Source organism: Eurypyga helias, unplaced genomic scaffold (assembly GCF_000690775.1).
Source record: "Eurypyga helias isolate BGI_N326 unplaced genomic scaffold, ASM69077v1 scaffold1536, whole genome shotgun sequence".
In the NCBI taxonomy this organism is placed as follows: Eukaryota; Metazoa; Chordata; class Aves; order Eurypygiformes; family Eurypygidae; genus Eurypyga; species Eurypyga helias.
The window spans coordinates 27,951-45,116 of NW_010255791.1; the positions used below are offsets into that span (position 1 = coordinate 27,951).

Genomic DNA, 17,166 nt, shown 5'->3' on the forward strand with positions numbered 1-17,166 from the left:
CTGTATGACCATTTTAAAGGAGGCTCTGAATTCATGAGGTAAGGCTGAGCTTGTCTGATCGACTTGTTTTCTCATGGGCTGCTTCCACTTTTTCATGTGACATCATGAAAAGTTTTTAAACATACTATTACTTGTACTTATAAATTAGTCTTTTCTTATAAATGTTACCAAAATCTGGACTTTACTCTTGGTGCCTCAGTTTCCATTTGTAAAAGGCAGGGGGCTTACCCAAAGCAGGACAGAAGGCATTTACAGAACAATATGTAAATGAATATGCTGGACATTTTTTTCATCAGATGAGAGACAAGCTCTGCAAGGATTTTTTTCCTCTTGTTTCTTAATCTGTCCCCTCAACATCTGCAAGTCATTCTTAAGCACTCCCTCTTCCCATCAACTCAAATTACATAGCAAAACATTTCTTCATCAAAACAGAACTCCAAGAAAAAAAAAAAAAAGTTCATTTGGCATGTCAAATTTCATAACATGGTGATGCAAATAACTAAGATTTCCATTTGTAATGAATTATGCAAATTTTTACTTTCTGGTATTTCTTTGCTGCACAACAGCTATCCAGATGTATATGCCAGATAAATTCAAGATGGTACTTTTAGTTGTATTAAGTGTAAATGTGACAAGGACATACTCTGCCATATGTTAAGAGCTTGTCAAAGGATATTTGATTTTTGGTCCAAGATACCAAAAAAAAAAAAAAAAACCACCCACACCAAATCAAAAACCTTTTCATACTCTCTCAGTTGTGACGACTTACTGCTGGCACAGGACAGAAGTTAAAAAAAAAGACTGCTGACGGTGCAATTTCTTCTGAAAAACATTTGCTACCTCCCTGCAAAAATGTTTGTATTTGGAAAAGTTCCTTCACCAAATGCTTAACTGAATCAAAAATAATAATTATTTTAAAAGTTTAATTCATTGGGGTGGGAGTCTGAGAAACATAGGTCTACGTCTGTAAGACAGAGTTTTGTCAATGCCAGTCATAGAATCACAGAACGGTTTGGGTTGGAAGGGACCTTAAAGATAATCTAGTTCCAACCCCTCTGCCATGGGCAGGGACAGTCAAAATGACAGGCAAAATCAGGATGGACTTTGGTTTTGATTTTAAGTGTTTGCCTTATAAAGAAATCAAACACTTTAAGCTATTTGAATTTCATGGAAATCCTTGTTGACAAAGTAGTTAGTGATATATTTGCAAATATTAATTATATTTTATTACTACCTCTAATTTTTTTTCATATTTAATAGATACTGACATGATCATGAAAGAATGAGGAAAATAATTAAACAACCTCCTTATTGTACTCTGAATGAACACGGTTAATTCAAGCATTTCAATTATAGCTACAATGCATATATGCCAAATCAAAAATGTGACACTCACTAGAACAACCCATTAACATTGACAGAAAATATCTGATAAGGCAGATACATCATTAAAATGTATTTGGTTTGTTTTCACAAGGTAGCATAAGTCTTGCAAGAGTGCTTGGTGAACTTCCAGACCTTATTAAATATTTATAATTAGTCCCTACAAAGTAACATTTCACAGTGTGTGTTCTAATTAAAGGGACACTGTCAGTTTGAATTTTTTTTCCTAATTTGACCCATCTAAATACTTCAAATTTCTGTTCAAATCCAATTTAGTCTACAGATCCTACACTTCTGCTTAAAAAACTAGAAAACTTTTATTTTCTTTGACATATTACAGAGATCTTTTACATGATTGTAAGGGCAATGTGAAATGCTCTCAGGTTAACACTTCTTGCTCTGTTCTAGAAAGCACAGACTGCTTGAGGTTTTTTGATGTGAGATTAGTCTCTCCTGTGTGACTGCTGCTGCTATTACGTAACCCCTTCTTAGCTTTTAGAAAGCATATTTCCAAAAGGCATAAATGCAGCAAGGAATACAACAGGTACTCATGACGGAAATCTAACATTCAGTGGGATTCATTCTTTTGATGTAACATTCTTTCTTAACCTTAACTTCTACTACCTTTCTTTTTTTCCCTTTTTTTTTTTTTTAGATAAATAATTAATCTAGGGGCAGAAATTTTTCTTTGAGCAAGTTTTCTAAATTCAAGCATCAGGCTTTTGCTAAATTGTATGTGAAAAGCTTACAAGAAAACCAAAGTTTACATGAAAGAAGTGCAAACTGGCACCATTATTCTAAGCTCACTTCTACCTATTTCTCTACAAGACTTTGACATACTAAACTATCCTATATTGGTTCTCCTATGGCAAGTTTATAAGACTAGTAGGAAAATAATAATTTTGCAACTTGTTAAGTTTGATCTACACAATACACTTCACAAAAAATCCTCTTTATTGAGAAATGTTTTTATTAAGAACAGAGCAAATAAATTATAAGAATGTATTTGCAGCATCATACTGAGACTTTTTAATATGTCCTTTTAATTAATTCATAGAAATTTAACCTTAATACCACCTATGTGGAAATAAAGAGCAGTAAGAAGTACTATTAAGTTTGTTCTTTTATTAGAACAATCATGTTGTTACTATTATTATTAAGATAACCAAATGTCATATATGACTGTAAAAGTATGGGAAATTGACATATACAGGCTGCCCTCAAATAAATAATTAAGCTCAATTTTCAATGTTTTAAAAAGCCAGTACCCAAATCATTGGTTTAGATCAAAACAATGAATAAGCCCCCAGCAAGAAAATAACTTCCAAATAAACATGTATGGGCATGTCTCAGTATTTTCTTAACCATGCTGAACTATGCAAGAGATTTAAAATCAAGTCCAAAATGTTTTAACTTTTCCCATCTTAGATGTTTTGTAAAACACCTGCATTAAAAGATCTCATTCTTAGCTGAAGTCTGCAATCTACAGATGTTCCAAGTATCTACAGATGTTCCAAGCATCAGAAGGTAAATCTAAGTTACTGGTTTACCTTGGATTAGGCATCTGGTTTTGAAGCAAAACCCCAAATTTTTTGCATTTACTGTGCTTTGGTTTGCACCATGGAGTTGTCTTGGGCCAGCTGAACTGTTCTCTTTCAAACGAAACAAAATTGGAAGCTGAATTCCAGGACTGTGCCTACTGCACTGCACCTACTGAGTGGGTGTGTAGTCCATAGGACCAGACTAAAGCTACTGTAGAGCAAAAAACAGAACCCAAACCGCCCTGAAACACATCTGTGAACAGTGGGTCTTCATGATCTTTTCACTCTTCAGATCATTCGCTAGTCGCTACAGCAGGTAGAGACATAATCTTGATTAGATGCTGACAGCCTATATTCAGGTTTGCATCTAGTGTTTGAAAGTGACGTAATCCTCTCACAACAAAAGAAATGCCTGAACAGAGCACTCCTAATAGTCTGTGGTGGAATGGCTTTTGGTGGGGGGTGCAGTTTTTTGTTTTCTTATTTAATTCAAACCTGGCTATGGAAAGTTTCCCTATAAAAGCTAGCAACACTAACTCACATATACATATACACACTCTTTACCAGGACTAAAATCCCACTTTTGAGGCTGTTCATAGGTTAAAAAAGGAGAGACTAACATTATTTCCTTCTGTATAGCTTTCCTTGATGCACAGGCACCTGTAAAGTTCCATAGTTGTGTCACAATTATCAGCATGGCCATGACAATTACACCTGAAAGAACAATAGGTAGTGAAGAAAAAGTTAACACATGGAAACACATCTATCCAACAATACATAACACGGTCATGAAGACAATTTTTTGTATTACATATTCTGGTTCTATCAACAGCAAATACCAAGAAAGACAAAGTTCTTAAGTGCAGTGACCTGCAAAAGACTACTTCACTCAACATATGTTTAAGTATCAACAATTGCTTTCCAAGAAAATAAAAACCAGAATGTAATAGAGCTACTGTTACCTTGTATAATTACAATGAAAACTATCTTTCAGTATATAACATTAATATGTAAAACTATATTAAATAAATGGCAATTATTCATTAATATTAAGCCTTATAGTGTGGCTACAGTTTTTCAAGAAATCTTCATAGAATCATAGACTGGTTTGGGTTGGAAGGGACCTTGAAGCCCATCTAGTTCCAACCCCCCTGCCATGGGCAGGGACACCTTCCACTAGACCAGGTTGCGCAAAGCCTCATCCAGCCTGGCCTTGAACACTTCCAGAGATGGGGCATCCACAGCTACTCTGGGCAACCTGTTCCAGTGCCTCACCACCCGCTCTGGGAAGAATTTCTTCCTGATATCCAATTTAAATCTTCTTGCTTTCAATTTAAACCCATAACCCCTTGTCCTGTCACTACAGGCCTGTGTAAAAAGTCCCTGTCCCATGTCCCCCTCCATCCCAGCTTTCTTGTAGCCCCTCTTCAGGTACTGGAAGGTGCTATAAGGTCTCCTCAGAGCCTTCCCTTCTCCAGGCTGAACAAGCCCAACTCTCTCAGCCTGTCCCCATACTATGGGGACAGTCCCCATATTGTATATGTCCCCATATAGCCTGTCCCCATACTATGTCCCCATAGCAGAGGTGCTCCAGCCCTCTGAGCATCTGCGTGGCCTCCTCTGGACTCGCCCCAACTGGTCTGTATCCTTCTGATGTTGGGGGCTCCACAGCTGGACGCAGTACTCCAGGTGGGGTTTCACGAGAGCAGAGTAGAGGGGCAGAATCCCCTCCCTCGATCTGCTGGCCACACTTCTCTGGATACAGCCCAGCATAGGGTTGGCTTTCTCAGCTGCTGGATATCTTAACTGTATCAAGCATAATCTTCTAGTTTAACCCATTTTGATCTCAGTTAAAACATCCATTTCTTACTGAAATAAAAACTTTATAGAGTATTAATAGGCAATAACCATCCCAGTCTGCCTGAAGGGCTGCTCTTCTGGAGGCATGGAATAGCTTTGCAAACTACAGCTGAAATTATTTTGTTGTTATACAGTCACCAAGATTGTAGCTGTTTTAGTTAAAGTATTATCAGAACATATCTAAATCATTAATCAAAACATATTAGTAGTGTAGAAAATTTTAAGGTAAATGTGATCTCTAATGTAGTATTTGCTCTCAAAATGAGAACTACTAAAATAATTTCAGGAATAATATTTATTAACAAAAATCTGCACCATATGCTTCTCAAACTATTTCATTGCCAAATTTGCATGTTATTTACAGGATATAATTAGCCCTTTCACAAGTCCACACACTTATGCACAATAAAGTTGTCAGTCACATATAATGTAACACTTTTACTGACAGCTTCCCAGTTTTAAAAGGAAAAGTACAGCTGAAACAGAGAATGAGCTCTGCATTAAATCTGTTAAAATTGCAATGTCTGGGAATCTATAATGAAACTTGGAAGAGCTACTGAAGTAAAGTACTGGCCGTGGTTTCAATCATAAGCCTTTGCTTAGAGGCATTGGTAATTCCAAGGAAAGGGCTGCTTTTGACAGATTTGTGTAATAAGTATAATTACTTGTAAAATAACATGTGAGCAAATGTTTTAAAAAAACAGCACACCAATCATTTCAAACTTGATGCACTGCTTCAGACCAAATTCCCTTCTCATTCATAAATGTAAAAGCAGAACAACTTCATTAAATTTTAGGCAGGTCATTATATACTTTGCACAGCTGTAATAGTCAAAGGCAGCGATGGGTGGGGGAAGAGTTCCATAACACCTACCTTCCGCTGACTGTAACTTCATTAACTCCATAGTATCTATGCCTAAAATTTACCAAAGACTCATTAGTATGATACTGGCCACGGAGATGAATCCTCACTTGTGCAGCTTTTACAAATTCTTGGAGAGATGGACTATTGTAAAAGTCATTGTAACCAGGTCGGTGATTTGGTTCCGGAGTAAGAACACTGAAAGTTAGGTTACCGCGGGAATACGGTGTAAAGCTGTTTAAATAGAAAGGGGGGGTTGGGGGAAAAAAATCAAAATGTCACACATTTTACAGATTCCATCTCCTAATATCCTTTTTCTCAGAGGGTCTCCACTTAACTAAACAAAGAGGGGGTTTTGTGGTTTCTGCAGAAAATTCTTATGTCAGTGGATTCCCAGTCACCAGAATTCAGGCAGGGGAAAAGAAACATCCTCTATATGTCTATTCTTCCCCAAACTGCCCTGCTCTTCTCCAGACTCTATATTTCCAATTAAAAGTAAAGCCTCTAAAGGGCAACTTCCACGTATAAATAAAGTGTGACTGATACAGTGTCAACTGCACTAAGTTCTCAAAAAGATTAACACAATGCCTTTGAGAAACATGAACTATGCTTGAACTACATAAGGAAAACATTCAGATAACTAACATAATAATTAACATGCCCGTATTATTTATTATATACCTGCTAAACACACATAAAAACCATACAGAAACGATTATATTTTGATCTGTCCCTGGACTGTATCATCTCATTAGATGAGCAAGCAGAGTTAGAAATACACACCACCTTACAGTGAGTGAAGTGCAAGAGAATTTAATGGAATGCAGCAGGATTGAGAGTAAAACTGTATATTTAAGCCCAAGAAGGAGAATGACGGTCCTGAGAATTCAAGCAAAGGCTGAGTGAACAAGTATATATAAACTGTACATTGGCACAATTTGGGATGAATCATATCTCATGTTGGTGCATTTACTAGGCAGAGTTTAGCTATGAGTAGAACTTGCCTCTGCAACTTGCACACCCACATGTGCTCATTAAAAATAGGTATCCAATGGTATCACTTGGGACCTGACAGAAAACATTCAACAATGTAATCCTTGTCACTTCAAAATATTTAATCTTTTGCAAGATGAGATTCATTGCTAGACTAGGTCTGCTGAGTCATACTGCTCTGTATTCATGAAGAACTTTTGAATTTACTGTGCCCCTATCCAGGGTCAGTGCTTCACAGAAATCTCAGTGGAATATATCTGTATGTTTCTAGTGGAGATACTGTCCTCTCTTCCCCTCCACAGAAAGTTAAATGAAGTGGTTTTCTTCCATGACACATAGAGCTGTAACAGAAACATTAAGAAGGTAGAATGGCACACAAATGACACTGTCTTTGTATGGAAGTACCAGAAGGACCAGCAGAAGGACCGTAAGGTTGATGACACCCACATAAACAAGTCAAGATCTTAGAGCATGTACATGTTTTCCTAGTTTCCTGAGAAGATGCAAAGGAGATCCTAAAACAAATGTCAGCCAATATTCAGACTAAGCAAAGACTCAAGCCTCTGATAGGGGAATAAAGGACAGTGAGTAACTCCAAACTTATAAAGGCACTAAAGGATAGAGAAACAAAAACCTTAATCACTTTCATCTCCTAAAGGACAAAAGAGTCCATTCAAGTACTAGCATGTGGTCACCAGACCAAGAGGCGTCAAACCATGGTGAGGATTTCAAAGCCAAGGTCATTTGCCTTCCATGTCAACCCAAGAAGTCATGGCTAGGCCACCAGGATACAAGCACACTGGTGTCCAGATCCTGCACAGACAATCTGGCTATATCTTGACACTTACAAGTATGTGGGTATGAGAGAGAAACCAGTTCTGTTTTACAATAAAATCACCTTCCACTCCTGTAAAGATCTCAGCAGGGACCTCTGCTACACTGCTGACACAAATTTGGAGCCTTGGTCCAATAGTAACTTCTCTTTGAATACACAGAATACTCACCATTACAGGGTATATTTCTTATCTTTTACACAAAGCCTTCTGTACAATCAGCTGTACCCAAAATCATTCACTCGTATCACTTCCTATCCTCAGTTACGTCGTAATCGAAGGGGAGAAACAGTGCTACTTACAAAACATTTATGGAAACAGTTCATACTTAACTCAGTTCTTTTTAGAAAATATACAAATATATATTTCTGGGCTGAAAAGGGTGTTACTCCCCATTTGGATTATTTATCCAAAAATGTTTGGCTTACTTAAGAGATTTCCCTTCTCCTCTACCCTCTGCTCCAAGAATCAGCATTAAAGCTCAAAGTCCTTTTGCTGAAAACTGGTGTAACTCCGGTGACCTTATGCTCCTCTCCTCAGAATACTGAGCTCCTGGAGAACAAAGATGCTGACGTTTGAAAAGTCTTAGGATGGTAGCATAAGTGAAACAACAAAAAAAGCAAAATGCCTACAGCACCTGGTACTGTATTTTCTGACTGATTTCCAGCCAAGTACTAAACAAGCCTAATACTGACTGGCATCTTAAATCAGGCAAGAGATGGTGAATTTGAACATGTGTAGTGACCTACATACAAATATATATGTACATACACATGTCTGTCTAAAATTATAATATACACCTAATGTATTTATATACATTATATGTTATATGTTATGTGTATATAATGTATTATACATACTGTATGATCAATGATGCATATAAGTGGTATATATTTTATATGGTATGTTTGTAACATCTATATGGTCTATATGCTTTTAAATTTGCATGACAGCTGTCTAGTAAAAAGGCTTACAACATGCTTCTAAAAGGTAATGACACTCCTTTACCCACCCATTTTATTTTGGTTTTTGCTTAGAAAGATTAGAAAGCCTCAAGATACGATTTTCAACCCACTTCTTACATGTTTTGTATGATTAGTAGTAAAGCTGAATGATTGGCTTTTGTACTTAAGTTTGGTCTCTCTTGTAAGCTTCAGAACACGCTGCCTTCTCAGAGATCAGAAGGAATACTTTCAAATTCACTTGACTGTTTTAAACTATATGTACCTTCCTCCAATCTTCAACTCAATGTTCTGTAATACTACTGACAGTAGCCTCCCAAAACACAAGCATATAAAATTTTAAAAGTCTAGCTCAAAAATAACAGAAGAATCAATTGTGTCACATTCCTCAATGTCTGAAATCTGATAAAAATGACAGATGATCTTTTTGCAATCTTCAATCAAAAGGTCAGATTTGGGATCTTTCATATACTCAACAGACCATAATAAATGAGTATACCAAATTAAAGGTTCTATCTCATTAGGACATAGAAATGAATTGTGTCACGATGTTACATGTTAAAAGCAACTGTATTATGCAGATAATACCTACTCGTACCTTGGAAGCTGGAGACAGTTGACAGAGTCTGGTTTTTCCAGAGATCCATTGTTATCCATTCCAAAAATACTGCAATCTTTAGCAAAATACTGCCAGTCTTCCCAGTTTAGATCATCTCTTTTTTTCCTTTCAATTATTATTGCTTCGGGGTGTGGGCTAAAGAATTGCAGTATAATATAGAATACCTAGAAGAAGATAAATATATGAACGAATATTAATGGCTAAGTTGTAAAACAATGAGAATAGAAACTTTTTTTTTCAATGTGACAATATAGGCTGCTTTACCACTCACAGACAGAAAAAAAACCCCAACATTTTAGTCCACATGTTCCCAATTAAAACAAAGACAACCTTTTTTGTTAAACACGCTCACTGATCTCACAGACATTATTACACAATAACTGAACTATTGCACCAGAGCTCCACTTTTTCTTGAAGACCATTTGAAAAGACATTACAAAGTCAAGTCCATCATTTGTTACAGTAATATTATTTGGCAAAAATGAAGGGCATAGCTTTGTGTTACCAAATATTTCATGAGTTGTTTTTCTGATAACAGGTAATTTATTTATTTATTAAGGAGCCTCCCTATTTTTGGCTTGGAATCTCATCAAATACCCTGTGTTGTATTAAAGAGCACTTCCTTCAGCATACTGCTTATGCAGAAATGTGTATGTGTCAAAAAAGCCAAATCTTAGAACTTTACAGACATTTAAACTCTCTTTTTACTGAAGGACTAATTCTTAATTGCGTAGCCAAAACCTGTCATCATATTCTTTCCTTTCTCTCCATTATTGACAAAGAATAAAGCCAGCAAAAATTTGGTAGAACCCCCATTGTGAATGCTACTCTCCTGCTGATATGTCCCTCCTTCCAAGACATCCTGACACTCTTCAACAGCATAACAAAGTGCTAGGTACAACCTGACCTCTTCAGAAACTGTGCCTGCTTATTGTTTTCTCCTTTCATATTCCTCAGGAGGCTAAACTACCATCTCCGGAATATCTACAAAACAGAAATCCCCCCTGATATGGCAGTGTGCCACAGACATGTTAAATTCTATTTGACTGCAGTCAGCATTCTACCAGAAGGTATAAAGCAAGCACCTCAAGTTTAATAGAAATAGAAGATAAAATTGAAGTTGAACTCTACAGGAGTGGAGTTAAAAGACAGCAACCAATTTCTAAATATTGGTGTCTTTGCACAGGATATCCACTCTGGTATATCTATTCTAGATTACTGCTTGTTACAACAAACAAAGCACATTAAAAGAGAACGGCAAGAACCATAATGTATTCTGTTGCCTTTCACATTGTTTCATGCTGATAAAGGAAGTTTTCTTCCTGGTGTCTTAAAGATAATGTTTTAAAGCCTAAGGTTTGAATTTCTTCAAAATTGTAATGAAACGTCTACAAAAAACTTTTCCTAGTTTTAATTTAATAAATAGCAAATGTAATCTTCTCATTACCTGATACTGTCCATTTTGTAAATCTATTGTGATAGAAACACCATGATCCAGACCTGCAGTATTAGCAAACACAGATGAAATCCAGGTGGTCCCAATGTCATCATCATTGATGTAATACAGAGGATGGGCTTCTGCATCCAACCTCAGCACTCTGTCGTTAGTGGTATCCTCCGCACCATTAGGGATGCAGTACCTCTGTATCAATGGGTGTACCCGAGGATGACTTCCAGGACAGCGGCACTCGGATTGGGTATGCAGATGAGGAAATTTTCCAGAGAATACTTCCAAAATGTCTCTGTCACAGCATATAAAAAAGTAATTACATACATGATAAAAAAGAACAAATGTCACTTTGTGCCTCTAGGCTCATAGATTAAACAAAATTCAGCTTAGATTATTATAGTAGAAGCCCTAAAGGTCTGGTTTCATCTCACATAAATGGGGCAATCAGCTAGGAATCAGGCAACCTAGGTTCCCTACATCATCAATATAGTCCTAGAGTCAAGGAGAAAAATTTTTTTATTACAGCATCATGTCTGACTCCAAACACTGATCTGGACACCGTTCTTAAGCATGCCATAGCATTGGCATACTGCCTGTAACCAGATATGGGTTGAATGTTTGCATTCAAATCCTCAAAAAAACACCCAGCTTTAGAAATATCACGTTGCACCTTAAAAAACCTGGATAGAAATATTTTCATTTTTAAACCAACTTCAATACAAATGCTTGCTTTTTTAGCTGCCCCAGCCTGTGATCACTCTAGGTGCTTCTTACAGCCCATGTCAACGTCACTGAGTCACTAGTTCCCTCTGACATCAGCAACTGAAATAGATACATTGATAGGTAGGTAGGTAGGCAGGCAAGCAGATATATGAATGACACGGGCAGGTTATCTAAACTTTATCTGCTCATCTTTGCTGTAAAAGAAGGATTTTATGAGCCTAGAAAATGCTGGATTTTTAAATTAAAAAAATCACTCTTACTTTTCCCATTTTCCTAATTTATCAGTAAAAACATGACTTTTGTATGCTTATTAAGCAAATAAATACTTGCTAGCACACACTACAAATTCCACAGAATGCAAAGTTACAGGACCTTTTAGTTAGCCATAGACTTAAATTAATTGATATGCAGGCAAAACTTTCCTTTGCAGTTTATCCCAGATAAACATTTTGGACCAAGTTATTTGTGGTTATAAATTACATCTACAAAGACATCATTAGGTTGGAACACTTTGTAAAATACCTTGTGTTTCAATTTTTAAAATTCATTCATGTCAATGACTTAAACTGTAGTTCAAAGGATTTGACAAGCATTGCTCTGAAAGAATACAACCAACGTGATTTTCACATAACTTGGAATTCAGATTCATATTAATACTTTAAATTCACAGGAGCTCAATTCATCCTAATATCCTGCAGACAGCTGAGCTCCTGGGAAACTGCTCTACATCTTGTTGAAAGACTATCATTAAGTAGCCTTAAGGTCTGCAGTCACTGTGTGTAGCATACCCAAAAGCACCACGCAGACAAATAGGACCTGACTACTGCTGGCCAGCTTGAATTGGCTAGATTAATCCAGCATGAGCTAGATAACAAAGGGAACATTTCTTTGTAATGCACTGGGAATGGAGGCTGCAGGGCAACAGAAATTGTGGTGGCAACCTAATTTGGCCTCGGGGATGGAGGAGGCCAAAGCAATTGCCCAGGGATATGTGGGCTGAGCTAGCAAAGCCATTGGCAGCTTATGATGACAATCTAATATAGAAAGCAATAAACAGTTAGGACAATAGCCCCTCGGGGTAGTGGTGTGTGCATGGGTTGGGAGAACATCAAGAATGCCCGACATGGACATCTGATATCATGTGGAGACTGAAACCAGAGGAAAGGAACGGCTAAGCATGGGAGCCAAGCTCGTAGCCACAAAGCCAGCATGATGACCAGTTGGAGTGCCCGTCTTCTTCACTTGGATCACTAACAGTAAAGTGCTCTAAACTGGACTGGTCCACTATATCCCCCTTCCTCACCCCACAGTTTACGTGGAGCTCTGAGAAAGCTTGGCAAGTCTCATCCAGCAGGACTGAGCTTATCAGCACACACAATTACGTCAAAATTATGATGAGTTGATAACACCTAGAGGGTTTATAAGCACTGAAATCTAACAACTGGATCTACTCCCTACAAGAGCACTTACTAAGTCAGGTTGTAATAGGCACAACAATAACAAAAAAACCACACATTTATTACCGAGTGTGGGTTTCACTACATATATATTACGTGTACTACTATGTGTAAGAGCTATATTTAAGGTATATTATTCAAAAGAAAAACTCATTAAGTTGCTGAATTTATTTTAACTCAAGATCTTTTAGATTAAAAGTCATCTTTGAAATGAGGTTCAGTAAACCACGTCATCATAAGCAATAATTTAAAGGAGACATCAGAAAAGCACTATACATGGGGAAATAAGCATGTTGTTGTCTAGTCTTTTTTCTCACCACACTCCTATATTTTTTTTTTTTTACAAAAACAAAGGTTCTTTACCTGTTTGTAAGTGCTACTGGATAAAATCGGAAATCTTGCATTCTTCCCACAAATTGTTCTAAACCTAAGAAAATATATTATAAATAAGTAATCTACTGCACAGAAGGCAGCTTTACACTGCATGAGAGCACCTGTAATTCAGCAGAGATCTCTCTTGCACAATTACCCCTCCAGAATTAAACCATCTTGGATCTGGACAAAACTATAGAGGGCAGTGACTTAATTTTTTTGATAAAAAAGAATGATTTATAATAACTTTATAAGAACATTTTGTACCTATCTCTTTTCTGATTAGAGAGGTGGCACAAGGATCGCCTCATTAGACAGAAGTAATGAGCCAGTCCATGTGCCACCTCTAATTAGAGAAGAGATACAGTAGGTACAACTGTACCTATCAATTTATACAATAAAGATAAAAAGCATTTTAAAATATTCCTTTCTTTTATACATTTTTAGTTATATGGTATTCAGAATCAAAATCACAACAAAACACAGTTCCAAGTACAAACTTTAAGAAATGGGGCACAGAATGACTGTCTTGCCCAAGAGCACAATAAAATAGTTTAAGTGACATACAGTTATATTTAGAAGTTAGCTTGAAATTCTGCATGTTCTTGAAGAGCAATAGTCAGTGTTCTTACAGCTGCAAAGCCCAGAATTTGTGGAGAGCAACAAAACATCCCCCAGCTGTTCTGCAATGATCATGTCATGCTGTAGTACATATAAAATTCTAGATGCAGATGAAGAGTAACACTATCAGGCATTACTAGAGGCTGAGGTGTTCTCATCCTGCTAGTGGTTTATGCGAGTATTGATAGAACGGAAAAACATGAACAGCCAGAAATCTTCAGCTCTATTCCTGACTCTGGAGAGGAGTGTAGTACAGTGGCCATGCACAAACCCATTCTGAAATAGTTTCATATATTTGCTCAGAAAAACTATGATCAGTAAATTAATGGGGTGTGTCACTTTACATCCGTATATTTTGGAGAATGCGGGAGAACATAGCTATATGCAGCAACACATAGAATAAATTGCAATCCTACAGGATCACCTACCAAACATCTTTCAGCCAAACTTTTGAGAAAGCTATTTGTAAAACAGGAATTTTCTCCTGCAAGAAGATATTACTTCTCAGCACATAGATAACTTCATGTGATTCACCCATGTTTTTTAACCACACCATGAATATCTTATTTTCTATATTCCACTGCCTTCCACTAAAACACTACAAGATTTACCTGTAACACTTTGTCCAATTTGCAGTGTAGCATCAGCATCAGTATCTGCAATTGTTCCCACAAGAATCCTTGAATCAAAAGGTGTGTTGTCATCTTCCCAGCCATTCAAGAAGAAACTAATTCTGCTGTGATGCACCTATCGAATCAATGTAAACAGGCACATACACGCTTCATTATGCAATCACCAATTTCTCTATGTTTCCTCTGTCACCAATTAACCATTAACACTACTTTGACCTACTTGCTATGTGTCTTTATTTTCAGTGCCTACTGAAAGTAGTTACCTCTTTTCTGTCCATCCATTAGCAATCCTGTTAATAAGATCATCACTCAGGTGCACAGAGTATAACATTTCTACAGCGGTTGATTCAAAGAAGAATCTACAGTACAGTGATCTGGTGGGGAGGGGGAAGAGAGGGAAAGGAGAAGGGTCTATTTCACAAGGTATGAGGCTGGTTACAGCTATATCACCACTTCGGGCCATGGGCACATGTTACAGCTGTCAGAGCTCTTCTCATACACGTCAGCTCATACAGGCCTCAAGGGGCTATCTACCATACTCGGGGTAACCAAACGCAGCACGCTGCAGCCAGGCCTCTAACACCCCTCCAAAATGCCTCCCTAACCCCAGCATGTTTCTTTCCACAAGGGCTGAAAGGAATGGTATAGAAACTGGCTGCATCTGCTTTACACCCAGTGGGTAATTTCCCTTCATCAAGGGAACCCTTGGCAAGGAATATGCCCCCAGCCAGCACCCCAGGGTACTGTTTTCTGCAAGTGTTCCCTTCCCTGCCAATTCATTTTAAATTTGAGCTAACATTCATAGAAATACTTTATGGCATTCTCCCAGCTCCACAAAGTCACAAGATGCTGAGCTTTTACAAAGTACTTTTTTTGCATTAAAAATTCTCATGTTTAGGTTACATAGAATTAGAAAAAGTTTAATAATATGTGAGTTTCTTTCAGCTTGACATCTTATAAAATTCAATACCCATTTAAAAAATATAAGCACATATTAAATGAAAACTGGAAGCATCGTGGCTATAGTCAGCTTCCCATTAATTAAATTAATTATAAAACCTAGGGTCAGCTTACTCAAAACTTTTGGACTTTCTTGAATTGTTTACTGAATAAACTTAATCTCGTTCATTTCAGAAAGTGATTTATTTGCAAAATTGAAATTACTTGATTTTTAGCACCATTTGGCTAGCACAAGGCCTATTTCACATGAGAGCTCGGTACCTTTCAGATTTTAAAACACCATTTTCTTGTTGCCAATTTACAGACCGTTATTTCCATTTTGCAGATATGTATGCCTGGTGAATGGTGTCTACAGAGGCCAAATAAAACTAGAGTGCTTTAGCTTGTCTTTATACCTATGCTAATCTAAACAGAATAAACCTGGAATAATTGCTTCCATAAGAACAATATATGTGTGAGGACAAACAGAAGGTTTACAAGTCAGAATCATTTGCAAGGAGAAAAGCCAGAACCTGAAAAAATATCAGTTTTAACACCACAATGTTATTCCACCAATAAAGTCTTTTACATTTCAGACCAAGATAAACGGACACAATTATCTATAAATCAGAGCTCAGATGATGAGCATCAGAGCCTCAGGCAACACGAGTCTATCAGTATTTTAAGAAAGAAAATATGAAATGAGATGGAGTTTTTTTGTATGGATTTTTTTTTATTTATTTAGCCTTCACATGAGATTGTACAGATGAATTTTTCTCCTTAAGTTGCACTTTCAAACAATGCACATGCAAGCCGAGCTTTATTGCCATTTCCAGATTCAGTCAATATTTCCCAAATTTAGACAGGAATATTTATTGCCCTTCCACCGATGGAAATTTGAAGGCTATTATCATAATTACTAAGCCTTGAGATTTGTTCAAAAAGTTATTGCATATGAGTTTCACCACTCAAAATACATCTCTCCATTTTAAATTGTCTTTTGTGTTGACACATCAATGACCTAAATACAACAGTTTTTTATTTAATTTTAATTCAAAGCCCTCTAAACATCTGATGCCCTATTTGCAAGAGCCTAAGTATATGTGTATATGGTGGTTACATTGCATTTTTTTTCTGCATCACATTTTTTACAGCCTGTTACTGTCATTTGGTGTTTGACTGTTATCATCATAAAAGATACAGGCTTTTCTACTCTGTTATTTGTAGCATTATCTCATGTTTTACAACATCTTTGCACAACATGCCTGCACATGAAATATAACTAGTGAAAAGTTCTCAGTGGTATTAATGCATAAAAAAGAATGTGGTTCCATCTCTACTGTCTTTACCCAGCCAAAAGCTGATGAACAGCCAATTTTCCTTTATCACATTAGCACAGCCATGAGGGAAACACATTTGTTCTAGTCAGCTACACTAAAGATACTATTACCAATCTAACATATACATGTTTTATATCAGCAGTATTCTCAGAGTATGAGGGAGCCAACAATATATTAACACTAGCATGACAGTTTATTTAAGAAAAGAAAATTGTCTCTGTAGAGGGACAGAAGTTAGAAATGTATGGCTAAAGCTCAGTGTCACTGGTCTAATAAAGGTAATAATTCTTAAGCTTTCTTTATAGCAGGTAACACTCCTGTGGCAGCTCTGTCATATCATTCAAATAAAAATGTTGTCTTTTACAAGTTTAAGAGTACCTTTATTTTCAGTCAGATATGAAGCATGTTTCCGCTTTCCTGTTTTCACTGTAAAACATCTGTAAGTGGAATTCAGAAATGGGCTCGCTCACCCCCACCAGCTCCTTGCAAACTTACCATCTCAGCTGCAGCATCTCTAGGACCCGATTCTGCCTCCCCCAGTGGTAAGCAGAATGCCCACCTTCAGCCCCTCCCCCTCCC

General features: G+C 37.0%; 1 protein-coding gene across 1 annotated transcript in view; it reads right to left on the reverse strand.

Moving 5' to 3' along the window:
* LOC104510973 (usherin-like) overlaps nt 1-17,166 on the reverse strand; it is a 74,889-nt gene that overhangs the window by 26,759 nt on the left and 30,964 nt on the right. The window contains exons 3-8 of the mRNA XM_010153401.1: nt 14,288-14,423; nt 13,047-13,110; nt 10,501-10,795; nt 9,033-9,217; nt 5,659-5,880; nt 3,545-3,638 (exon numbers count right to left, since the gene is read on the reverse strand). Of these exons, the coding sequence (XP_010151703.1) occupies nt 3,545-3,638; nt 5,659-5,880; nt 9,033-9,217; nt 10,501-10,795; nt 13,047-13,110; nt 14,288-14,423 (996 nt within the window). The remainder of the gene's footprint in view (nt 1-3,544; nt 3,639-5,658; nt 5,881-9,032; nt 9,218-10,500; nt 10,796-13,046; nt 13,111-14,287; nt 14,424-17,166) is intronic.